The sequence below is a fragment of the Fukomys damarensis genome, unplaced genomic scaffold (assembly GCF_012274545.1).
Source record: "Fukomys damarensis isolate Sample0158 unplaced genomic scaffold, DMR_v1.0_HiC HiC_scaffold_25, whole genome shotgun sequence".
Lineage (NCBI taxonomy): Eukaryota > Metazoa > Chordata > Mammalia > Rodentia > Bathyergidae > Fukomys > Fukomys damarensis.
In genome coordinates this window covers 22,696,717-22,723,343 of record NW_022900937.1, presented here as the reverse complement: position 1 = coordinate 22,723,343, position 26,627 = coordinate 22,696,717, and the positions used below count along the sequence as shown (strand labels likewise).

Here is a 26,627-nt window from a genome sequence, read left to right as displayed (position 1 = left end):
AAACCACGAAACATGGAACCTACAGTCATTAATGGCTGGTGCTTGGGATAAAATCAAAGCAGAAAGTCAGCTGAGAGATCAATATGAGCGATCTAAGGAGAAAGTGAAATCTAGGTAAGTAGGCAAAAAAGAAATCAGAGGAGCCGGGTATGTTGGCGCATGCCTATAATCCCAGCACTCAGAAGGCTGAGGCAGGAGGATCACTGTGAGTTCAAGAACAGCCTGGGCTACATAGTGAGTTTCAGGTCAGTATCAACTACATAGTAAGACCCTGTCTCAAAAAAAAAAAAAAAATCAGAGAAAACATCAATGGAAAGAAAAGATGGTTTGAACTGTCAGTGTACTTGCTGAGGCAGAGGCGCACTTACTGAATGTTCACCACGCACCAGGCAAAGTACTAAGCATCTTTACAACACCACCACCAGAAAAAAGGCCTCCTCATCCCATATTTTACAAATAAGAAAAATGAAGTTCATATAAACTAATTTAACTTGTAAAGATCATATGATCACATCATATTACTTCCGTGAGATGCAATGTTGACCTCTTGGCTTTATAAACACATGTCTATTTCTGCATCACTGACACCTGCTTTTCACAAAGTTTCCTCCTCATTAGAGTTATTTTGGAATACAAAATCAAGATAGAGTTTAATTCTTATTTTATTGCATTTTTGCCTAATGTATAAATAGCACAGTCAGAATCACTGGACATATGAACGGCTTTTTTATTCTGAAACATTTTCATGGTCAAAAATCATGCATGTATTTCACATAACTAGGTTTTAACCTTACATCATATTTCATTTTATTTCACATGGATATTCTGGTCTTTGTAGAATACCTGAAATTTCTCTTCTGAAGATAAAGTTAGTTACCATAGAAATGAGCCTACTGTAGTTGAGAATACATTTACATGAACATTAGACAATTATTTCAAGCTTGTAAAATGTGGAATTTATCTGAAAGCTAACCTGACCACTGATGCAGCAAAAATCTAAGAACTGCAAACCAATCCAAAATGATTCAGGTCCCAGTATAGGATTATAAAACAAACCCAAAGAAACATAATTTATAATAATGTCTTAAAAATACAAAGTTTATAAAATAAAATTCTGAAATCCTCTTGATACAGATTATATACTATAAGAGTGGATTACAAGCTACTGTTCAATATCTTATGGAGAGTTGAGGAGAATATGTTCTGAAGTCCTTGGTTGCTGTAAATACATAGCATCAGGTACTACTTGGTACTAAGAATCAAAAGTGGACAAGAGCCAGTCCTGCTGCAAGGAACTCTAGTTTGGCAGGGGAGAAAGATACAAACAATAAACAAACAAACACAGTGATAGGTAAACCAAGAAAGATATATACAAGGCACATGTTAAAAAAAAAGCACCTGGGGAAAGGCAGTTGAAAGAGGACAAATACCAGAGACAGGAGAAAGCAAGGGTCAAGAGTTTCAGAGATTACACAAGTAAGTCAAGCAAGGGGTGAAAGGAAGGACATTAAAGAGAGCACAGGCAAAAGGATTTGCCTGATGTTTACTGCTGCTCTTTTTTTGGTACTGGGGATCAAACTCAGGTCCTGTGCTTGCAAGGCAGGCAGGTACTACTCTTGAAATTATATTACTTTAGAAGCAATGTCAGCCTAGACTCATCAAATTTAAGACACCAGTTCTCTCTACACTCGGAGCCTGGGAGGTGAGGGAGAATGATTTCTTCAAGATAAGTAAGTATCAAGCAGTCTGAAAACTACAGGGAGAAGGTCTCAAAATGAAGAAAAATAAGGCTTCCTGCTAATTGGTTTAAAAGAAAATCAAGGGAAATGATCCAATTTACACTACAACCTTATGACATGATCTTAACTCTTACACACTGCTTTGGAACCTGTTTTTTCTCATTTAATATGCTCAAAGTGCTTTATCTTGCCATTTAATGGTCTTTTAATATATGATTTTTCTTGGATGCATAGTATTTTGATATACAGAAAAATCATAACTTATTTAACCAGTGCCTATTGCTAGTCATTTATGCAAATTATAATTTGTCTCTATTAAATATATACCACTGTAATGTACATTTCAATGGACTGCTAAGTGGTTAATGGCAATGTCTTTTACTGTAATAATTTTTTTAATTTTAACATTCTCCATACTTTTTGATCAATGTATCCTGTAATTATGTACAATTATTAGAGCTCTGTACTACTATTAGATGTTAAATAAAAAGAAAAAAATAGGGTAGGGAATGGAGATACAAGCCTGTAATTTTAACACTCAGGAGCCTGAGACAGGAGGACCCATAAGTTCAAGGCCATCTTAGACTCCCTACATAGTATGACCCTGAAAAGAAAGAAAAACAGACAGAGAAAGTGAAAAGGTGGTGATTATGACATATGCTGTCAAATGAGCTATAATTCTAACTTTATTATTTTCATAATCTCTATCCTCCTCACAGTGTTCACTGACTGATATACCCACTCCTAGACAGTTCAGTCAGTAGCCCTAAGAAGACATAAGCCATGGGTGGGTATGAAGTACTTTAAATGTAGTAGTTCAAATTTAAATGTACTCTGATATAAAATTGAATTTCTAAGACTTAGTATGAAAAAAGAACATAAAATATCTTCATAATTTTAATTGATTATAGAATATCTGGATATACTGAGTAGAATAAAATATTAAAACTTAAAAGAATTAAACTTCTATGTGTCTAGTGCAGGTAAACAGGTAAGCAGTTTCTACTGTGACAGAAAAATCAGAAGAGAAAGATTCTGAAGGAAGCATATGAAGTTCAATTTTAGACATGTGAAGTTTGAGGTACCTGTGGGGCACACAACAGGAAATGTCTGATGAACAGTAAGAGGTCTGGTCTGGGACTTAGGGAATTACTATTATATGAATTATACGTGAAACCATAAGCATGCAGCATGAAGAGTAGTAGGCTGAATATGAACTTCGCAGCCCCTTAATACTTCAATGAGCAAATGGAAGAAAAGATGCCCATGAAGAAAAAGACACAAGAAGTAGACAAAGAAATAAAAGGAAAACAGAATCACACAGCATTATCAAGTCAAAGGGCAGGGGGAGATCCTATGGAGCTGGGATTAAACACGAAGATTCAATGCAAATGCACGCAGGCTTAAATCATAACAGCAAATAAGGGTATAAGAGTTTTTAAACAGCAGAGATGTGGTCATATACAGGAAAGGTCATCTTTAATAGTTTCAGGGGTTTTTGTTGTATGTTTTGTAGGAATTTATTTTTGTGCGGTGCTCTACAACTGTTATATACCTCCAGCCTCTAGTTTCAGCATTAAAAAAAAAAGTCTTATGTTCATTTATGGAAGGCTTTAAAAGTCAAGAATAGGAATTCATAAAAAATGATCAAGCAATTTGTGAACATACATGCATATAAACATGGTAATTATGACCTCAATTATCTAAGAAAGGATAACGGTTCACCCTCCTCCAGAATAGAGCAAACTCTCAGATTTTCTTCTAATCTCAATTTTCTTTTCAACACTAGAAGTCTATGAAAAAATAGTAGTACAAAGGAAAACATGAATGATTAAGTAACCAAATTATTCTAGGTGGCACAATGAACAATTTCAACAGTTTTCTTCATTCGATTACTTGTTAATTGTCTTAGTCACTTTCCCATTGCTGAAACAAAATACCCAACACCCATAACTTAAGGAAGAGAGGTTTATTTTGATTCATGGTTTTTGGAGGATTCAGTCCACACTTGGTTGGCTCCAAGACAAAAAGGGCCTGGGCAGCAGCTCATCCCATGGCCCATAGGAAGCAGAGAGAGAAAGGAGGAGCTGGGAGGGAGATATACTCTTCCAGGTCATTGCCTCTGTGACCTACCTCTTTCAAACACACCCACCTCCTAACAACAAATCAGCTAGCTATAGCTCCCACATAATCCAATCATCTTCCAAAAGCCCCACCACTGCACAAGGCTTTGGGGAGACATTCTAGATCTAAACCATAACACACAGCAAGCTGAAGGATGCATAACTTGTAAAGCTTTCACTTGAGAAGACAGCTCCTGAGACCTTTGCTCAAAAAGGGATGCCTAAGATATTGGTTCCCTTGGATTCAGTTCACAGTTCTCAGCCATCCAGGTATTCAGAAGCTTCCACAGCATGATATAAGGAGGCTCTGCTACTGCTCGAATGGGTGGAAGACCCTCAGATCATCTACATGATACTGGTTTTACAGGCATTCAGAACGCAAGAGTTGTGGGGCCAGAAAGGCTTCCACCTACATTCGTTCAGAAGGGGGGCCATGGGTGAAGCTGTGAGAGTGAAGCCAAAAGTGCAGTGGAGACCCCAGGAAGTTTCAGCTATCAGGAACACAAAGCATCTGCCAAGGAAAGCAGCAGGTAATGAGTGGAGTCACCTCAAGAGAGAGGCCACGAGGGCCACAACAAGCAATGCCACAGAAGCACGGCCCCTCAAGCCCTTCGGAGCTCCCATCTCTCCACAACCTGCCCTGGCTGCTGGATATGGAGCTATAGGACTTATGGTTTGCTCTACTGGATTTCTAGCTTGCCTTGGTCTGATTTCTTTGTATCTTCCTGTTCCTCCCTTCTGGACTAGAAATGTTTACCTTGTGGTATTGTATGTTAGAAGTGTTTAACTTTCTGATTTTTAACAAGGGCTCACAGCTAAGAGTTTGCCTTGAATTTCAGAAGAGACTTTAGATTTGGACTTTCCAGAAGTCCTGTGACCATTAAAACTTTGGTGACTCTTAGAAATGCATTTTGCATGAAAGAGATGGACATGTGTCTTTTGGGAGCCAACATTGAATTTTATGGAAGATTTTAATTGTCCCCCAAATTCTCACTTGTGTGGAAGGTGATGAGATCACGGGGGTACTATAGCTGACTTGCCGTTGGAAGGTGGGGCCTGGCTGGAGGTTGGTCACCAAGGACATGACTCAGAAGTGTAGCTCTCCCTCCCTGGTTCCTCCATTTTCTCTCTGCTTCCTGGCTACCACCATGCCCTTCCTACCTTAGAGGACTGAAATCTCTAAAAACTGTGAACCAAAATGAATCTCTCCTCCTTAAAGTTGTTAGTGTTGGATATTCTGTCTCAGTGACATAAAGTGATTTAAGACAATAATTTCTGATTTAAAAATGATCACGACCAGTTCCTGTTGATAAGGACCCCAGTCTAATAGTAGGGGAACCAGACATATAATCCAATCAGTGAAAAATTCTACTAGTAAAAAGAGTTATTTTAAAAGACTAATTATACTTGAGGCTGAGGGAACTGCTAAAAGCTTCACAGAAAGGTTGGGCAAACCAATCTTGAAGGTGTATCAATAAGTTGTAGTTGAAGGTGCAGCGACAGGGAACACTGGTAACAAACAGTATAGCATGTTCACTCTGGGTACAGATGTTCTCTTGTGAGGTGACTCCCCAGTAAACATCTTTTTCAATACTGACTATGCAGAATCTGGATGTCCTCTGTATACATGCCATAGAGATATGCTTTTTACCTTGAGGCCAAAAGAACTCAGTTCTAATGTTGTGACTGATCATAATGAAGAAGACTGGAAGTAAAGGACAGACTGATGTCTTAATGCAGCTAGAGAGGAGCAGAGTAGAAGAATGGAAAGAGAATGACATTAGGCTGAGGCATCAAGAAAGATGGTAAAGTTAAAAACTTTAGTTGCAGATTACAGTAGTTAACAGGCAATGACAATGTCAAGAGGATGACCAATTTAGATGTTATCACTTTGTTCCACAAAACAGAAATGGAAAAGCTTCTTTGGAGGGAGGGAGATGTGTATCACAGACAAATCACAACTGTTTTAAAAGGAAAAATACCTGCTTTAAAAAAAATAAAACAAAAACCTCATGACCCATTTTAACTGTTATCAACAATCTGAAATGACAGGAAATACATTACAGACGAATTCACGTCACAGCATGTGTACAAATCCCAGAAGTTAATGATAAAACAATAAATTTGAAACATTTAACAGATGAAGAATGATCCTATAACCTTTTGGGCATTAACACTCACTATGGCATTTCCTATAGCTACAACTTCTTTAAAAATAACAGAAGTTAGATAAGTATAACTTTATATATTTATTTATTTCTCATAAGCTACTTTCTCAATCAGAAAATGTCAAATACTTTCAGTTATGGAATCAAAACAAAATTTTCCAAATATGTTTTTGTACATAAAGACTTGTCTGTAAATAAAAAAAGATTTCACATAACGCACATAAACAGTACAGCTTGAACTATAACCTCCCAGGTTTACAAATGGGACATTAATACACCAAAAGCCTGACTGCAACATTCACCTACTAGTCTGCCCTTTTCTAAGAGTCGTCCTATCCTGACTTCTAAAACTTTAGTTTTATCAGTTACCGAATTTTATTAAAATGTAATTATATTGTATTTATTATTGTGTTATACTTCGTTTCAAGGGTGTTAATAAGATTTACCCATGTTGTTGAATATAGCAGTAATGTTAATTTTCAATATGGATAATATCACATTCTATAATTGGAAAACTATTTGTCCATTCCATGTTTCAACTGGGACTGAACATCTAAATTATTCAGTTTTGACTTACTGTGGAAAAGAACGGGTAAGAACATTATTGTGCATGTTTTGGTGCATATATTTACACACTTGTGATAAATAAAGTTCTAGGAATAACACTGTATAAGATAATTTTCTGTACAATGAAAAACAGAGTCTGCCATACAGAATTGTATCAGTGTACATGAATAATGCTATCATCAATTCATTAGTCTCCAGTATTTCTCATTTTAACCAACAGCTGGTATTATCAGTTGTTTCAATTTTAGCCATTTTACTGGAGGGTTGATAGTGGTAGTTGTTATTGTTTTAATCACTCTGGAGTCTGAGTAATTACTTGGAAATCTTCTGTGCGGTAGCTATTTAAGTCTCGTGCCCTTTTTCTCATGGCTTATTTTCTCATGCTTTTGGTTTCTGTTACTGATCTGTAGGAGTTCATGAAGGGCCAGACAGCAGGCATTTTAAGCTTTGTGAGTCAGAGGGTCTCTGCTATCTCGATTCCTATGCTGTAGCATGAAAGCAGCCACAGTCAATACATAAATAAGGTGGCTGAGGGTTAATACATATTTACAAAGAATAAATTTTGAATCTTACAAAATTTTCATGTATCACAAAATACTTGAGATTTTTCACCATTTAAAAGGTATTTATACATAATCTTTTGCTTAGAGGCTTATATAAAAAAGATTCAGGAAGATGTGGTCCATGGGCTGTATTCTGTGACCCCCTGGTGTTGATAAAGTCCTCTAATAAGTTATATATGTCTTATCAGGGATTCATCAATGACATACTTTGCAAAAAAGCACCTTTTGGCTTTGGTGACACTGTCTTGAATCTTGTTTGTTCTTGTCACTTTACCTTTCTCCTATTTTCTTTGGTTTAAATTTGCTATTTTTAGCTTTTTGAGATTAATATTTAAAATTACTGATTCTGACTCTTTTTCTCTTCTAACACATGTACTCAGGGTATACATTTTCCTTTAAATATACCACAAATTTTCACAGGCCATGTATTTCTGAAGTCATATTGTTTTCTAATTTCATTGTTATTTTTTTTCTAATGGATTATTTCAAAGTGATTTAGTTAATTCCCAAATACTAAAAGCTCTTCAAGCTACCCTATCCAAGACATTATTTAGTTATTTATGTATTTATAATTAGTTCCAAATCAATTCCATGGTACTCAAATCCACAGAATTTCAATTCTGAAATTTAATATCTGCTATCATTGGAATAGAATATATTTTGATAACTATATCAAAGGCACTTATAAAAATATAGGTTTTATTCATGGTGCAATACTGTACAAATGTCAATCAGGTCATTTATTAATTGTATTAGTGTAAATTGTTTATGGTTTTATTTTGTTTGTATTTGTTTAGCTACGTACAACCTAGTAATTACTGAACTACAGTATGTTTTTAAAAATCTGTCACTATGTAGTCTTGTCTATTCCTTACTGCACTGTCAATTTTTCTTTTCATATTTTGAGATTGTCATGAGGTACACACATATTTAGAAAGTTTTCATTTCCCAGTAAGTTAACTCATTTAAAAATTTTTTGTATATGTTTATGGTATAAAACATGATGTTCTGACACATATATATTGCAGAATTACTAAACTAATTAATATTTCAATTATTTCACTTATTTAAAATCAACTCTCAGCAACGTTCAAGTACATAATATTGTACACTATTATTAACAACTGTCACCAAATTGTGTAACAGATCCCCTGTATTTATGTTAAGGTCCCTACCCTTTTCTCCACATTCTTTCCGTCATTTGTTATCCTTCTTTTCACAACAGTCATCCTAACAGGTGTGAAATACTATCTCACTGAAGTTTTGATTTGCATTTCTCTGATGATTAGTAATGCTGAACATTTTTCATAGATCTCTAGGTTGTTTCTGTGTTTTTCTGAAAATGTCTTTTGCTCATTTTTGTCAACTGCATTATTTGCTTGCTAACCAACTGAGCTCCTTTTCTGCTCTGGATATTAGCCCCTTACAGATGTATAGTGTGCAAATGTTTTCTCCCATTCCATATGTTGTCTCTCCATTCTGCTGCTTCCTTGGTTGTGTTTTCAGTTCAATGCAATCCTATTTATCTATTTTTGCTTTTCTTGACTATCTTTTTCGAGTCATAGACAAAAAAAGTCTTTCTTTTTTTTTCTCATTGAGTTTATTGGTACATTTTAGGTATAAAGTACAGTTACATTCATCATTGGGATCTTGTACCTCTACATGACAGGTCTTGGTTCTCATTTTTTCCCCTTGTCCCTGCCCTCCCTTCACCCCCTCCTCCCTTCCCTATTTACAAAAACTTTGTTTCCATTTTTTCATTTTTTTTTCCTTTTCCTTTATTACCTTTCCCCTACCCTTCCCATTCCCCCTACACCTTTATCCCTTTTCTTCCTATTTCACATTGTCAATTATATCATTAAGATCTTATGTACCATTATAGTTTTAAGGGCAAAAAAAAGTCTTTTCTGTTTTCTATTAGTACCTTTAAAGTTTCAGGTTTAAGTCTTCAACCCATTCTAAGGTTTTCTGTATATAATAGGTGGTAAGGGTCTAATTTTATTCTTCTGACTATGGCTATTCTGATTTCCTAGCATATTTTATTGAAAAATCTGTCCCTCTTACACTGTGTTTTCTTGGCAACAAGAAAATAAGGATAACCTACAAAGGCTTTAAAATATAAACCTCCAAAGTCCACAGAGCACTTCTGTCATTTTCTACTAACCCAAACAGCTCTATCCCCAAGCAGATTCATCAACAAGGGATACAAAACCCTTCAAAGGTTTGGGAGACAATGTTTTAAATTCCCATTGCTCTTGGCAGCTTCCCAGATGTTTCAATTATTTGAGTATTTATTCCAAAAATGTTTCCAGTTTGTGTGTCTGTGAGCAAATCTTCTAAGGTCTTACATGATGAGAAGTTTTATTATGCCTCACATTTTGGATGCATAGAAATTTTATGTGAAAGCCAGCTGGGGATTTAGCTCAGTGGTACCACTGCCTGCGTCAAAAGGACCTGAGTCCAATCCCCAGTACCAAAAAAAAAAAAGAAAGAAAAAGAAAAAAGAAAGAAATTTTATGTGAATTCACTGTCCTCTTCCTTTAACACTTTCTATAATCTAAGACTTCTGAAGAATTTATATTACAGACTTTTTTCAAAAAGTTCCTTTCCTTTTTCCTCATGGCTAAAATTCCTATTTATCTAAACAGAAGCCCTTCCACACCTACCTTTCAAACTTTGTTTTATCTTTTATTTTGCTCTTTATTTACATTTTGGGTTTCTCAAAAAAAAGAAACCATGTAATATGTATTCTGTGTGCTTGATTTATTTTATTTAACATTATGGTCTGAGGTGTAATCCATTTTCCTACAAATGCCTCAAGTTTATCCTTCATGGCAAAATAGTACTCTGTTGTAAATAAATACCACAATATTTCTACTTGGATCTATGTTACTGTTTGTTTTTTGTTGTTGTTGCTGTTCTTCTTGCATCATACTGTTAATATCATCCATATATTTTTAAAGATATTTATCATGATTACTCTTTTTTTTTTTTTTTTTTTTTTTTTTTTTGAGACAGGGTCTCACTATGTAGTTGAGACTGACCTGGAACTCACTATGTAACAGCCCAAGCTGGTCTCGAACTCACAGTGATCCTCCTGCCTCAGCCTCCCGAGTGCTGGGATTACAGGCATGCGCCACCACGCCTGGCTATCATGATTACTTTTAAATCCCTAGTTAAATTTTTTCAACAGCTCCCCATGACAGAGTATGTAACTAACCTTAGTTCCCTTTCTTTGGTATGGTTATACTACCAGGTAACTAGTCCTACTATAAATTAATGCTCCTTTAGCACATCATCACTCTGTTAATAGGTATGGTGAAAGGGTTAGAGGTCAGGATGTAACTGTATCCAATCTAGTGAAGTCAGGAAAAGGGAGGAAAGAGCCTCAAAACCACTATTATTTATTTTAATTTGCTGATCATTTCATGGGTCACAGTTCACATTTGAACTCGAAGAAGAGCATTGAAAACAGAGTCTTTTAGGTTGAAAACTACCAATCAAGGACTTTGGAGGGAGAGGAAAGAAAAGGTTAAAAAAAATGACCCCCAAAGGGCATCTAGACAAGGCCACACTAGTTTACACCAATGTTCAGAGTACTGCACTGGAAAAAAACAATAAGGCCTGGGCTACTGATGCTCATTTTTGTGGCAAAGACAACACTGTCAGATGTTAGTGGCTTTCCTTCAACCTATTTTCTTCCCACTTTTTCTGGCATCCTTAGTCCCAAGGTTTCTCTCTATATAATTTTTTAGAAATTCTTTACACATAGTTAATTTTGTTTGACGTGCGCTTATGATCCATCATTTTGTTTTGCTTAAGACAGTATATTCTACCACTTTTGGAATAAATACTCAAATAAGAAGGGAAAATACCTCCAAACATCACAGCCCACTCACCCATTAACACCTCAGTTTCCTCTACTTCCCTCACATTCCTCTGGTTTCTTCAGAGTTGATTTAGGGTAAGGGAATCAACAGCTAGGATTAATATGATAGGATATGGAAACAAACCTAGAAACTATGTTCTTTACCTACAGAACTTTTAACTGTAGACTTTTGCTAAACTTGAACCACTCCTAAACTAGCACTGAAGTCTGAGAAAAGCAAATCAATGAAGAGTGTATTATGCTTATAGTATTCATCTCACTCCCAAAAATGATACTCTGAAGTTTGGAAAGTATTAAGTACTTTCCTAATTCTTTCATGGACAGTTGTAATGCTTCTAGCTTCATACATCTGAAAACATTTACAGTGGTACCTTGGCTCACAAACACTTTTGTTTACTATTTGGTTTGTAAACAGAAGCATTTGGTAAAATTTTGTTTTTGTTTGTGAATGCTGCATCAGGTGACAAACATGACTGCAGCTATCTTTTTATACAAACACAAATGTGGCCATTTTCCCCAGAATTCTGGAACAAATTAAGTTCATGAATCAAGGTACCACTGTACCCGCCCCCAACTCTTCATTAACCATGGATCTATAAAGCAATCTATAAAATTCTGGGTAAAATTTTTTTAAAAGTTCTTCTTCTGTAGTTATTTTACTCACCAAGATCACCAACCTGTAAGAATTATTACATGCCCTATTTTCAGTTCTCTAAGACCATGAACAGGTCCTGTCAAACACACAAGTGTAATAATTAGCTTCATGTTGATCTGAAATTATTTTAACAACTGAGAGGTTAGCAAACGGTATCATTTCAGTATTAGACAAAAGGATCTGATGTAGAACTCTAGATTCATTCTCCAAGTAGGGTGAAAAGGAACAGATGGATTTGTGGGGCAGGTGATAGGGTTCACTTAGTAAATGAATTTGGCTGTTCCTTTTAATACGATTCTTAAAAAAGCAAATTCAACCTTAAATTTCATTAAGAAATAAAATATCTAGTACCAAGGAAGAAAGAGTTCAGCTCTGTTCTGTACCATGAGATGCTATCAGAAATTAGGTTTAGTTCTGAGCAACATACCACATGTTCTGGAGGTAAAAAAGATTCTTAATTTTCTACACAATTTTTAGAAACTCTTTATATGGGGCCAATTTTTGTTTGAATTCTGCTTATGACACGTCATTTTCTGTTTTGCTTTACACAGTTATCTTCCACAGAAAATTCCACTTTTTCACTTTTAGACCTATGGTTTGAAATAGGCACCCACTTCATTTTTTTCAGTTGAACGTGCACTGCATCAATGACATTTATTAACCAACACTTTCTCTCTGAACTGATTGCCAGTTTTATCATTTTTAAAGTTACATAATTATATTCAATAGATAATATTCTATAGATAATATTCTATAGAATAGATGATATTCTTTTCTATTGTCTGTTCTTGTGCCCATATCACGTTATTTTGACAGGGAAGGTTGTTGGTAATTTTTGGTATTCAGGACCTTTCCCCTTCTCGTCTCAGTTTCTTATACAGAGGGCACTTCTAGGCACAGATTTCAAGATGTAACTCAATAAAAACTAAAACATGTGTTATGTGTATTTTAAAATGCAGTTAATTCATTTGATATGCAGATCAATTAGATTTCATACAGTGAAAAATAATAGAAGAGTAGAAAAATAATCACATGGAAAAATGTCCTTGTGATGAAACATGGGGCAGGGAGGACTAAAAAGTATGGCAGACAGTGCATCTTGTTTGAGGTAGCTGGAGGGAACTGAGGCATGGGGAGTTAAAATGGAAAAGACTGGTAGGCAAGAATCTGATTAATGGAAAAATACAAAGAAAAGATCCAATAAGAGAAGTACAGGGCCAGGGATTTAGCTCAGTGGTTCCACCACCTGTCTTGCAAGTGCAAGGAATCGAGTTCGATCCCTGATACCAAAGTTGAGAGAGAGAGAGAGAGAGAGAGAGAGAGAGAGAGAGAGACCAAACAAGATGGAATTTGCAAATATTCTACTTGTCCAGTTGCACTATATAGAGATGAAAAACTAATTTGATCATTCTACAATGCTAGGCTGTATAACCAACCCATCAAGCCAAGAACACAGACTGAGCTCAAATGATGTCATGATTTTATGCACTCCATGGCCTACCTTTTGGGTTTTCAGAGATACAAACCCACCCACAAACAGCCAATAGGGATTATAAGCATTCTATGCCTTTACTAGCACTAAAACCCGAACACTATGCTCTCCAATTCCTCTGAAAAATACATTTGAGTCCACTGCTGACTACTGGGAGTAGGAATGCAGCTACCCTTAAGTTTAGCTCTGAAACCCACAAAATGTACTATGAGAAATAAATTTTCATATAAAATAGAGCTAAGAGGCTGCTGATAACTACACATCCAATGTACTATATCAAAAGCAATAAATACAATTTGGAACAAGCTGATAATGAACAACACAAGCTAGCCTATACCACTACAAATCTAGGTACTGCAATATTTCCCTAAAATGAATCTAGAAGAGCCTAAGGATTTTTATTTGAAACAAAGATGAGTAGTACAATAAAATCAGAGGCAAGAGAGCAAATATTTTTTTGAGGGTACATTTCAATGGAAGAATAGCAAGGGAGATGGGGATAAAGAAGCTAAAGAGCCAGGAATTTAGCTCACTGATTCTCTGATTCTGCCACCTGCCTTGCAACGTCCCAAGTTCAATCCCTGGCACCAAAAAAAAAAAAAAAAAAAAAAAAAAAAAAAAGACTATGTACAAGCCATCTTTATTTTCCCTGACTTCTAAATCTGAGAACTGCAAGGGGTATGGGGAAGTATGGAGACAAAAGCACAACAACTATAATGCCAGTAATTGTCAGCATTAACTGAACAGAGAGAAATAAACCTCAATTCATCAAATCAAGTTAAATGGAGAGCCACTGTATACTCCTTCTTGGGTGACCTATTCATCCAAAAGAAGGGAAGATGAATGCTGAGGAGACATAGTTCCAAAAACAGACACATCTTTGTCACAAAACATCCTGAGATAATAAAAGTGAACAGAACCTTCAAGATGCTCCAAATCATAACCTCCTCCCTCACACCAGCAGCACCACCACCTTCACCGCTAAAAATACTAACATTTACCTTTTATACTGTAGTCAGTTCTATAAGGTATCTCTTAATCCTCTAAAGAATCCTAATGAGGTAAGTTACCTTTTTCTCTATTTTATAAATGAAATAAAAAAGATTAGGTGAATGTTCTGTAAATGTTGTATATTTAGGAAATATAAGACCCAGAATCTGAATCCCAAGCAGTCTGATCTAAAAGTTGCTATACTCCTATACTCCTCTCCCAGATTAACAAAAAACAGCAGATCCAGAGAATACACAGGATTGTCTATTTATACAGTATATATTTACATACCTTGTACTGTAAGCTCTGCTTGAGTTTCAATTGTTTCATTTCCATTATCAGCTATACAAAAATAAGTTCCCACATCATCCTCAATGATATCACTGATCTCCAGGCTACCACCTGCCAGCAAGACCAATCTTTCAGAGCTGCACAAAACATATTGAAATATATCAATATGAGCAAAATAATACCTAAGCAACTCTTCACATAAAATAGAGAAACAGTTCAACAGTATTTTTATGGACATGGCTACAAAAGAAGTGACACTAACATAAAAGTATTCAAATTTAATTTAATACCAATTTGCTTTGCTAATAATTTACATGGCTAGCACAAATGCAAGTCAAATATTATAATGAATTTTGACACTTCTAGTTATTCCGAAAAGGATACTACTTTTGTGACCAATTCCATTTTCTTCCACCATCCCTGTTTCCCTACTCTGGCCAGGTTTTTGGAAATTAGGTAAATTTGAAGTCTAGAATCCATGTGAGGCTGATTTCACCAAAGCTGTACCACAATGAGACTACTAACAAAAAGAGAAAATTATGAGAGCAAATGTCAAATAAAAATAGTAAGTCATGGGATGGCTTTCCAATGGTAGCTTGGATAGAAAAGAGAGGAAATGAAGAAGAGAAGGGAAGGAGCAAGACAACTGTCAGAGAGCAGGTCTCTGGGTGTGATACTGGGCAGGAATGAGCTGTCATGTTGATTCTTTTTTTTTGGTACGGAGAATCAAACTCAAGTCCTTGTGCTTGCAAGGCAGGTGGCAGAACCACTGAGCTAAATCCCCGGCCCCAGGAATGAGCCATCAGAATGTTGTTTGTTATCAACACTGCTGTTGATGAATATTGATCCAACTCTAAAGTGTTATGTCTATTTAAAGAAAAATTAATTCTATTAACACTGAGGAAGAAATCAAAAATCAACATTCTAATCAAATTTTTATAAAGTGAACAGATTTAGTTAATTTGGAGAATTACAAACTAAACCAAACATACAGAGGTACCTGAAAGAAAGCAATTCTACAAGTGCATAATTAAAGCTGCCTCTTTAAAAGTCACTTTCAGGGCCAGGGATTTAGCGCATATTAAAAAGCCAAATTATAATCAAAACATTTTTTTGTTGTTGAGTATAGATACAGATAGGTGTGTGACAATATTAAGATTTGGAAGAAAAAGTCAGCTTATGAAAACTCACTTTAGACAGATTTAAAATTAAAATATACACATATACATTTAGCATTGTGTTTGTTACTATATTTAACATTTATGTTGTCTATGAAAGTGATCTTTCTTTTGGTACTGGAGGTTGAACTCAGGACCTTGCTCAGTCATGGTACCATTGAGCTAAATGAGAAATGTATTTGCTTATATTGTTTGAGCAAAGGAAAACACCATTAAAATGCATGTAAAAATTCAAGAAAACTCAGAATGATCAAGACTGGAAATTCTTGCAACAATTTAGGGAAGGAGATCCCAAAACCTTAAGCTAAGTATCCTGAAGCTTCAACAAGAATGAATGGATAATTATCCTGCAATATCTTGAAATCATGTTTTTTCTTTACATACCCTAATCTTCTATAACATAAATATATTTCAAGGATGACAATACAAGCATTATAATGTGTTTAAGTGATCAATTTTTACTGGTCAACAGTTCCAAATAGGTACAGAACAAGTCTTGAGCTAAGACTGAAAAAGACAGTTACCTTTCTATGTTGAGCACCTCCTCATTTTTCATCCATCTAATGGCTGGAGCAGGAAGTCCTGAAGCAACACATGGCAACACTGCACTCTGACCAATGACTCTGACTAAGGAAGAAGGTTGTTTCAAAAATACTAAGTTTGGTGTTTCCTCTGAATCTAAAAGGAATTTAAATAAAAGACAAAGATTAAAAGACAAGCAGTTACTACTTAAATTATGAGGAACTGCTAATTCCTATTTACTTTGTGTCCACAAGTAACATAAGAAAATTCCATTGAAATTAGCAAATATATCTCAAGTAATTTCTTTAAGCAAAGCATTGTGTTAGGGTCTTTATGATAAATTACAGCTCCTGCTTTCTATATGCTTCCTGGTCAAATGAGGGAGATCTGACAAGAACCTGACATGAAGTGAATCTCCTTCACTTTACAAGATAAGAAAATCTAAATGGCACATGAGTGGTATAAATAGTGGAAAGACTAAGCAAGTTCAGGACCCATGGCAACCTCTCCACTCACAGGGATTTAAGAGATCTTCTTTCCTTCCCTGTATCTTTATGTTATTTCTAAAAATCTTTCTGAGTTTCACCTCTTTAATCTCTGTCATCTTTTGATTTCAAAACACAGCAACGATCTTGCTTTCCTCTCTATTTCTGCATCTCCTATTTAGATACTAGAATTAATATGTTTTCACTTTATAGAGTTGTCCTTGTGTGGACATATGAAAAGGCCACACTCTTGTGACTAAAAGATAAAGTTCTCTATTTAACAGGATATTAACTCAGTGTTGACTTTTGAGGGGAAAAAAACAGGCAGAGAACTGTGACTCTTGTCCCAAACTCTTGAAGAAAGATATATAGCCATGGTAACAACCACTAGAACTGGCTTTAAATTTGCCTAGCCAATTACTAATAGTTCTGTAGCCATGGTAATAAGTAAATACCACCTTGACAAATTAATGACAACTCATTTCAGTGAATGTACCTTTGAATGCCAACCAATAAGTGACCAGTTTAGGCTTTAAAGTCAATCAATCAAAAGCAGAGTTGCTCACATTTAAGGCTGACACTAATCTGTTCCCACCTGTGTAACCACCAGAAAAACAGGCCTCTCTGACTGATACCAATCTGCTTTGCCTCTTAACCAACATAACCCAAATCAATGTTCTCTCAGAGACTCTACAGCAGAATATGAATGATAAATATGAAAAAAATCAGGCACCCAGCAGTGGGAATCAAAGATAAAAGGTCATGAAACATCAAAAGTCTAGAGGGACTATGGTATGCTACAAGTGAGCAGAAGCTGTTAAACATGGAGAAAAAAGATACACAAAACCAAGTATGAGAAAAGTCAGTAGATGCACAAAGAGTAAGAAAAAGACTGAAAGAGAAGCTAAGCTTGCATTAAAATGGGAGGACCGTGGAGAGTCAGGCATTCTCACTCGCCAGTTGTCTCCAGAGCTGCAATTAAGAGTTACCACCAGATTCATCCCTTATAAAATTAGCCCAAGTGAGGGGATGCAGTGCAAGACAAAGGTTTGACCCCCCCCTCCAAAAAAAGTGTATAATATTAATTTGATCAAGAATACCATTTATTCGATCTCCGGTACCAAAAACAAAAACAAAAACAAACCACCACTGTTTATGTATACTGAACATACTTCATTAATACATTCACTAAAGAGCAGATCATTCTGGCATACTTCCTTCTTTTTATCCCTGTAAAACACTAAGATTCTTTATGGTGACAGTAATATATCATGCCAAGTATCAAATGCTTATTAAAAAAAACTGTAACAAATGTTACTTATTCATAAACACAAAGCCATCTTCCAAATAAGTTAATACCTGAAAGAACCTTCAATTCAGCTTCATCACTATACTTTGGAGGCCCACCACTTTCAACTATGCAGCGATACAATCCCCCATCTCTTTCAGTCGTATTGCTGATCACCAGTGTCCCACTTGGAAGCTTGATAATTCTATCATCCAGAAGAAGAGGCTGTCTGTTCTGTTCCCACCTGACAAATGGGACCAAGTCTGCATTAACTTCACAATTTAGAACTGCATTATTCCCAGCATACACAGAGGAAGGTTCTGGCTGGCTGGTAAATCTTGGAAGACCTGGACAATAAGGGAAAAGAAGGGGAAAAAATCATTAAATACTACTTTAAAATGTAGTCACGGGGTCTGGGAGCAAGTCAACTCATGTAGCCACAACATATAGTCAATCAGAAGGTCCATGAGTTAGGAAATGTGCTACATACAGGGATACAGAGCAAATAATTAAGTGTGCTAAGGATAACTGGAGTAAGATTCCTCACAGTTGAAAAAGCAAGGTGCAAATATGGAAAAGTACACAGAGTAGAAAAAATTCTATGGTACTTGTCCACAATGAAGGGATTACTAAAGGTATTACAGTTTTACACAACTGTAGATAAACAAATGTAACAGAAAAGTATGAGATATGTATATCTATTACTTATACCTACCCCTTAGATACTACATTTCTTACACATACACACATACACACACTCATACACATTGCCTAGCCCTGGGCCCAGAATCATTCTAGTAGCAATGGGTACATATGGAAACTTTATCTTCATTTCTAAGTATCAATTACCCATTACAACAAGGCAGAGCTTCTTGGAGAAATGACTGATTCTAAGAATGGAATATGCAAAAAATAAGATAAAACTCTTTCTAAAAAAAATGGCTTCTTTATGTGATGAGTTTTATGCCATAAAGCTCATGACACACAGTAAAGAACTATTTCAAGATCAATGGATACACATTAAAAAAAACTGGCTTCAAGAATGAAGAGAGTTTCTTCTGGCTAAATGTGGAATAATAGTATTTCTATTTGTAACCTGCTAAAAAGGATTTAAGCAAGAATCTTCATGGATGGTAAAACTAGTGGGTGAAAATTTATTATTCCCATCTGCTATCCCACCAGTGATACATGTGTGACTGTCCTTTCAGGGAATGGGTTTGTCCCATCCCGTGGTTTGTACCACACTCACACATGTACCACTGGAGCTTCCCGTAGTGAATTGTGAGAGTGTATATTACAAAGTATCAAAATATCTCTTCCCAAAATATTCATTACTAATTAACAACAGTATAAATACGTAACTGTCAGAGGAGAAACAGTTCATAGACTATTTTAATCAAGTAAAATACTGTAAATGTTAACATCACCAGCAACAAAACATCACGGGCTTTCTGATATAATGTACCGAGAACACAACATTACTTCTGTGCTATTCCTCCCAGAAATGCAAAATCTGAATTTATTTATAGGGGAAGATCAAATAAATTAAAAATGAGACAAGGAAAATTTGAAGGCCTAGTGCATATCTAAAGAATTTAAAGAGAAACAACTACTAAGTAATACATGTAACCCTAGACCGACTCAGAAAGGGAAGAGAGGGCAAGTTTTTGCTTTTGTTTTCTGCTATTAAAAAAAGCATTATTGAGACAATGTATGAAATCTAAATTAAATGACTTAATTAGTATTGTACTAAGATTAACTTCCTTCCTGATTTTGGTGGACACCTGTTGTTACTCTGGAGAATGTCCTTGTTTTACGGTCTATATACATCTTTAAGTAAGGATGACAAGGCAACATGCATGCAACTTATTACTGCTCTGAATGGTTCAGAGAAAAGTATTTAGGGGATAAAGCAGATGTGGTAAAATGTAAATAACGGTGATCTGTGTAAAGGTGTAGATTTCTTGATTCTTGGAACTCTAAGTTTAAAATTACTATACTTCAAAATAAAGTGTTAAACAAAAGCTGTGATCATAAGCACTGTATAGACGCCACAGAATGCAGTAGCTGCAAGTGTCAATTCTGGAGTCACATGCCTGAATATGAATTTAACTCCACCTTTCATGGCGCTATGATGCTGGCAAATTCTTTCACCTCTCTCACCTCAGTTCTCCATCATTAAAATGAGAAAATAACAAGTTTCATATATTTGTTAAAAAATTAAATATTTAACATAAGTAATTCATATATAGTACATTGCCTGGTATATAAATACTTAGCTACTATTTTATTTTTATAAGTATATGTTGGCAGTACATGCATCTTACAATCATCTTGGGAAGTTCGTACAGGTATGTAATCAAAATGCTTTTTAAAGACTAAGAAACAAATTATGAGAAACAATTCCAAGTTTTCAAGTTCTATGATGGTGAATTAGTCCAAATATAAATATAAATAATGCACAGGTTTTCTAACCCTACTATAAATTTTTTTCATATTTTTATTTCAAGGTGGTTTTTGAAGGAAAGAAAATAATCCAAATACCTACTTTTAAAAATAGAGAAAACCAAGATTAACATGAAGCATAAAATTGAATAAAGCTGGAGGAAAAGGAATCATAAATAAAACCAAGAACTAGTTCTATTTTTTAAAAGTCAAAAAATATTCACTTCTAAGTTCTCATGAAAATGAATAATTTTTAAAAAGGTAAACCCACAACAACAAATGGGAAATTGTCAAGCAAGAAATTTCAAAAAGTTTCTAAAGAGGAAAAGTAGATGGAGGAACTAGCAACTGTTGTATCAAGGCAAAAAACACAGCAGCTTCTTCTGCTCACAAGAGTGAAGCCAGTTGTCTTGTTGCCTTTGGAGAACTACAAGAAAAAGGCAGTGAGAGTAAAACAAAGAGTCGGCAAGTAGGGATTGACTATGTCTGGATTTAGACCATCGCAGTCCCTCTAAGTCTTTTTTTTTTTTTTTGAGACAGGGTCTCACTTTATAGTTCAGGCTAGCCTTGAACTCACTATGTAGTTCAGGTTGGCCTCAAACTCATGGCAATCCTCCTGCCTCTGCCTCCTGAGTGCTGGGATTACAGACATGAGCCACCATGCCAGACTACCAGTCCCCCGCTACCTTTTGCACAGCCAGACTACTCCTGAAAAGCAGAAATTTCTATTGTGGAGAAATGAGAGACAACCCACAGGGAAAAGCAAAAAAAAAAAGCAGCCTCATATTTAATTCTATAAGCTACATACTGTAAGCTCAAAACTTTCCCTGCTTTCTGAACTTGGAAATTAGTTTCTACTGTTTATAACCCAAAACCTGAAACACGTTTTTAAAAAATTTTTAGAATGGTAATTTGGTAATATCTTTGGAGTGGAGGGCAGTTGAGACAGGGTCATGCTATATAGTTCAGGTTGGCCTCAAACTACTGGCGATCCTCCTGCCTCAGTCTCCCAAGGGATAGGATCACCACACACAGCTCACAATATCTTTTTAAGTTTTATTGAGATATAATTTATATGCCATAAAGTTCAATGCTTAAAACACACAATTTAATGATTTTTTAATATATAAAGTTATATAATCATCCCAATTATCTAATTTCAGAACTTTTTTTATCAGGACACCCTTTCTTTTTATTGAGAGAATATTCCACTGATGAATATACCATATTTTGATTATCCATCACTTGACAGACACTTAGGTTATTTCCACTGGTTGTCAATTATGAATAATGCTATTACAAACCATCATGTGCAGATTGCTGTGTGGCTCTCTCTCTTCATTTTTTTTGACAGATTCCTGGGTAGAACTGCTAGATCATATTTTAACTCTATGGTTAATATTTTAGGAAATGACAAACTAGTATCTTTTTAAATCACACACACACACACACACACACACACACACACACACAAAGGGTATCCTATGAGCTAGCAATCCCAATTCTAGTATTCTATTTTACAGAAATAAAAATTTGCAAAAAGTATTTCAAGATAGTATGCCCCAAAATTTTAACCCATATAAATGTTCAATAAAACGGACTATGAATAAATCACAGTAACTGTATTAAATGCACACACTATTAAAGAGCACTTTGTTCATCACTTAGCTTAGATAAAACTTCCTCTCGGTACCTAAGCCAACAGTGGGTTATATAAAAACTCTCCTATAAAACTCTTGGTAATTACTACAGAATGTATTTCACTGTATTAAAACTGCCTCTTTACTAAGACAGTCAAAAAATGCTTCCTGGAGAACATGAGACTGAGATGAGGAATGAACAAGCCTAGTGAAGAAGAAAAAGAGGAAAAGATAAAGGATAGAAATAATGGGAATAAATGAAAGGAAACTCATACCACATTGTGCTGCCACTGCTAAAACTGGTGAGGGTAGTGATAGTAGGAGTGGGGGTTGAAATGATAAGAAATGAGACTGAAGATGTGGGCATGAGCTCATAAAAGGAATCAAAAGGCTGGTTAAAGTTTATCTATTAAGTTGACAGTGTTACTAAGAAATAGTACTCTGACAGTGTGGAGACTAGATAGAAGAGAAGGATAAAGTGGCAGACAAAAGATACAAGGCTGTCAGGAGAAGTCCAGAAGTCTCAGAGGAGAAAAAGTGGACCAATACAGAAAAATTAGGAGGTAGAATTCATGGATTTAGTGATAGGATGTAGGATAGAGCTTACAGGAAGGAGTCACAAATAAAAGCCTAGATCAGAGATATTTAAGAATATAAATGATAAACAGAAGCCCAACACAAAAGACATTGTAGAGGAAGTCATTATACTAATGTATTTATTACACATATTAAAGAAGTCTTAGCAGATGGACAAGAAGTGAGGGAGGAAAGAAGGGAAGGAGAAAGCAAAGAAAAAAGAAAGGAAAAGAAAAAAATTGCCAAAAGATTTAGGTTTTCTTCCTTTCTTATTTTTCCATCCTTAATCTATGATTATGGCATAATTACAAGGGTTTTATATCATACCCAAATTCAGTATTGAATATATGGCTTCAAAGACAGAAAGTTATCATCTTCTGAATGAATGAACAAACACATTCTGGAGTAAGCTCCAGATCCAAACCCATAATCCTGAAGTGGGAAAGCAGCAGGAGACTGTCTCAGTCAGGTTCCATTCTCTCTTGCCAGCATTTCAGCAAGATGAATAAAAATAGAGGACTTAAAGAAAACTCCCTTTTATACAATATTTCTCTTTATAAAAACTACTTCATCTGGAGCTCAAAGAAATGCTATGAGGAATGCCAGTGTTTATTACAAAACAGAAATGACTTATACAGGAATCACATCATACTGCTCTAAATCCTTAATTTCTCTTGTACTTTCCATCATTATTCAAATAAAGATGTTCCAAAACAGAATGACTCTCTCTCAAAAGCTTTCTGCTTAACATATATACTTTATAGATTTTTAAATAATCTAATTTAATGTCCATTCCTTGACACCAAAAAAAAAAAAAAAAAAAAAAAAAATTAAAAACTTCACTATAAGTTTCACTAAACCCTACTAAATGGTTTTCCTAGGTAGGATAAAAGCCATCAAACTGATTTAAATGTCCTATATAATATCCTCAGCCCTAAGTTAAAAAGAAAAATACAAAAGCTGCTCAATACCTCCGATAGCAACTTTTAAGCCATCAGAGAAGTGGAGAAGTGCTATGCTAGTTTATTCCATACAGTACTGAACAAGTCTTAGTACAGTCTGATACATGTAGTGTATGTTCAATGTCTATCTATCTGTTAAATGATTTGTTGTTACCAATTAAATGAAAACTCAAAAATAATACTGATTTTGTGTGTGTGTGTGTGTGTGTGTGTGTGTGTGTGTGTGTGTGTGTGTCCAGTACTGGAGATTGAAGAAGACAGGACCTCACACATGCTACTCAAGTGCTCTACCACTGAGCTACATTCACACTTCTTTTTCTAAATTGCCTAGGCTGGCCTCAAACTTGCAATACTCTTGCCTCAGTTTCCTGAGTAGCTAGGATTACAGGTATGCACCACTGTGTGTGGCATATTACCTTTTTTTCCTATTTATCCTTGATAAAAATTTGAACAACAAAGTAAATCACTAAACAAAACTTACCCGCTACTGTGAGCTTGGCCGTTCTACTAACAATAGTTCCAAGACTATCAACAGTGGCCACACACTGATAGTAACCTTCATCAGGTTTATTGTGTTTGGAATGCACCACATTGCTAATAAATAAAGATCCATCTGGGAGAAGCTGTCGTCGATCATCTGATATTAAGTTTAAAAAAGTTCCATCCTTTTTCCATTCAATTTTTGGAGAAGGTTCAGAATATGCTGAACAGTTTAATACAACAGAAGAGCCTCTAATCGAGAGTGTATCCACTGGCTCCACCAGAAAATAAAATGGAGTGAATGTCCGAACACTGGCACCTACAAAACCAAAAAGAACAAAATTAAGCAAAACATCCTACTATTTCTGAAAGAAAAGAATTCCAAAAATTATTATCAAATTATTTGTGTTCTTCAGGTTTGGCACATAAATATGTATAATCATCTTACTATGAATGTTTAATAAAACTTCTAAGAAACCAAAACTTGACTCATTTAGAACACACACATACACACATACACACACACACACACACACACAATTTACGTGAGCTCAGCTTGCTAGATTATATCTGATTTTAATTCAAATCCCACAGTTGGATTTAGAAATGCTTAAAATTACTGTATTCAAAGTAAAATTTTATATAGAACAGACACAAAATTGAAATAATTTTTGTTCATATCTTTTTTTTTTTTTTTCTGGTACCAGGGATTGAACTCGGGCCCTTGTGCTTGTGAAGCAGGCAGCAGAACCAGTGAGCTAACTCCTCAACCTTTTGTTCATATATTTTTATGTTTATTGGCTGCCTGTATTCTGCTTATAAATTCACTACTACATGCATTTTCCTAGTAGATTATTCACCCTATTGACTTTGATCTTTGGTCTTAGCTATTATTATGTTTTGCAAATATCCTTTTTTCATTTGATTTTTCATATAACAAAATAAATTTTAAATTATATAAAATTAAATGTGTTACATTTAGAAAGATCTCCCTTCTCCTAGTTATTAAAAAATTAGCCTTGTTTTGTCCTATTAGTTTTATGGTTTAATTTTTTACATTTAACTTTCATCTATAATTTATTTTGAAGTAAACAGCAAAGATGGGATCAGTTTAATCTTTTTGTCTCTCATCAATTCTTTGAACAAAGGAAGAAAAATATTTAAAGAAAACTTTGACTAAAAACTTTCTATCTCAGCCACAGAAAACTTTCCAATATAAGCTTTTTCCAATATAACCTTTTTTCTTGAAAAAGAAATACTGATCAACTTGCCTGTAAACAACTCAAGACACTAATCAGGTATCTCCATCAGGGAAGCCCAGTCCAAAAAAATGACACTAGGACTTCTTTTCAAATACCTAGTTATAATTTATTTAATTATGGATTTAAGGAAAGATGGCACTAATTCTATTATAAAATGTGTGTTCTACATAAATAAATAAATATGAAATATACTAGCAGAGGGAAGAAAGTAATATTCAATTGTTTAAAAGATTCCCAGTACTTATAATAAGCAAATTCCAGTTCTGATCAGACTAACCAATGGGGACTTGGAAAGGAGTTTCAGATCTCCTTTCCCATTTGAGGATTATGAAATGTATTTGTCAAGTCTTAACTCTTGAAAATGATCTTAGGAATCTTTCAAAAGTAACTTGAAGTTACTTTATTTATCATTGCTATTAAAATTTTTACTGTATTAATTTACTGCATACTGAATCAAAATTCAAGCAAAAGGGAAGCACAAATGAGAGATAAACTTTCTATCTTGCCTGTACATGTTTATTATGCCACCTGAGTTTCACACAGGAACTTAAAAGACAAATGTTTTAGACTGGTAGTCAAAATATGAAAATTGTTTTTCATTTTAATAAATATTAACAAAACAAATTTTTTTTAATTAGGACAAAAATTTTCCATTTAAAAAATACCTAAAAAGGGGGCCAGGAATTTAGCTCAGTGGTTCCACTGTCTGCTTTGCAAGCGGCAAGGTCCCGAGTTTGATCCCCGGTACCCCCCCCAAAAAAACCCAAAAGATAATTACACCAATTCAAATGTTTTACAGTTTAACGCTGTCTTCCTTTTATTCCATTTTTCAAATCCATGCTCATTTTCAGCCAATTTGAGCCGAAACATATATATTAGTATGTTCAAAACATTACAATAAAATCATATTCACAGTAAAGCTTATAAATGCCTTTGAAAACCTAGGCATTTCAAAATATTATTAAAAAATGCACTCCTCACTAAGTAGAAGATAGTGTTAAATACTTATGGATGTCATTATTCTCCAGTTGGACAGTGACCTAAGGTAGACTCTTCACTTAAAATCCTTCAAAAGGCTTGTCACTGTCTTTTAAAGTCTAAAGAACTCCTTAAGTGGACCTCCTTGTCTGCCACTGTGTGATTTGCTCTCTCTCCTCATCTCCTCCTTGTCATTCCCCTAACCCCTGTCCTCTTAACACCAGCTGGTCCAGGAACTCCCCAACCCCACAGCTCTCCTAGACCTCCTTCAGGCTCAGCTAAATAGCACTTTCTCACAAGAGTTGGCTTTCCCTGGTGCTCAGACAAGGTTACC

At 35.1% G+C, this 26,627-nt stretch overlaps 1 protein-coding gene across 1 annotated transcript in view; it reads right to left on the bottom strand.

Moving 5' to 3' along the window:
- The window catches only part of Neo1 (neogenin 1), a 194,275-nt gene that overhangs the window by 98,537 nt on the left and 69,111 nt on the right, over positions 1–26,627 (bottom strand). Inside the window, exons 2-5 of the mRNA XM_010627935.3 lie at positions 24,055–24,372; positions 18,022–18,297; positions 16,180–16,333; positions 14,478–14,614 (exon numbers count right to left, since the gene is read on the bottom strand). Of these exons, the coding sequence (XP_010626237.1) occupies positions 14,478–14,614; positions 16,180–16,333; positions 18,022–18,297; positions 24,055–24,372 (885 nt within the window). The remainder of the gene's footprint in view (positions 1–14,477; positions 14,615–16,179; positions 16,334–18,021; positions 18,298–24,054; positions 24,373–26,627) is intronic.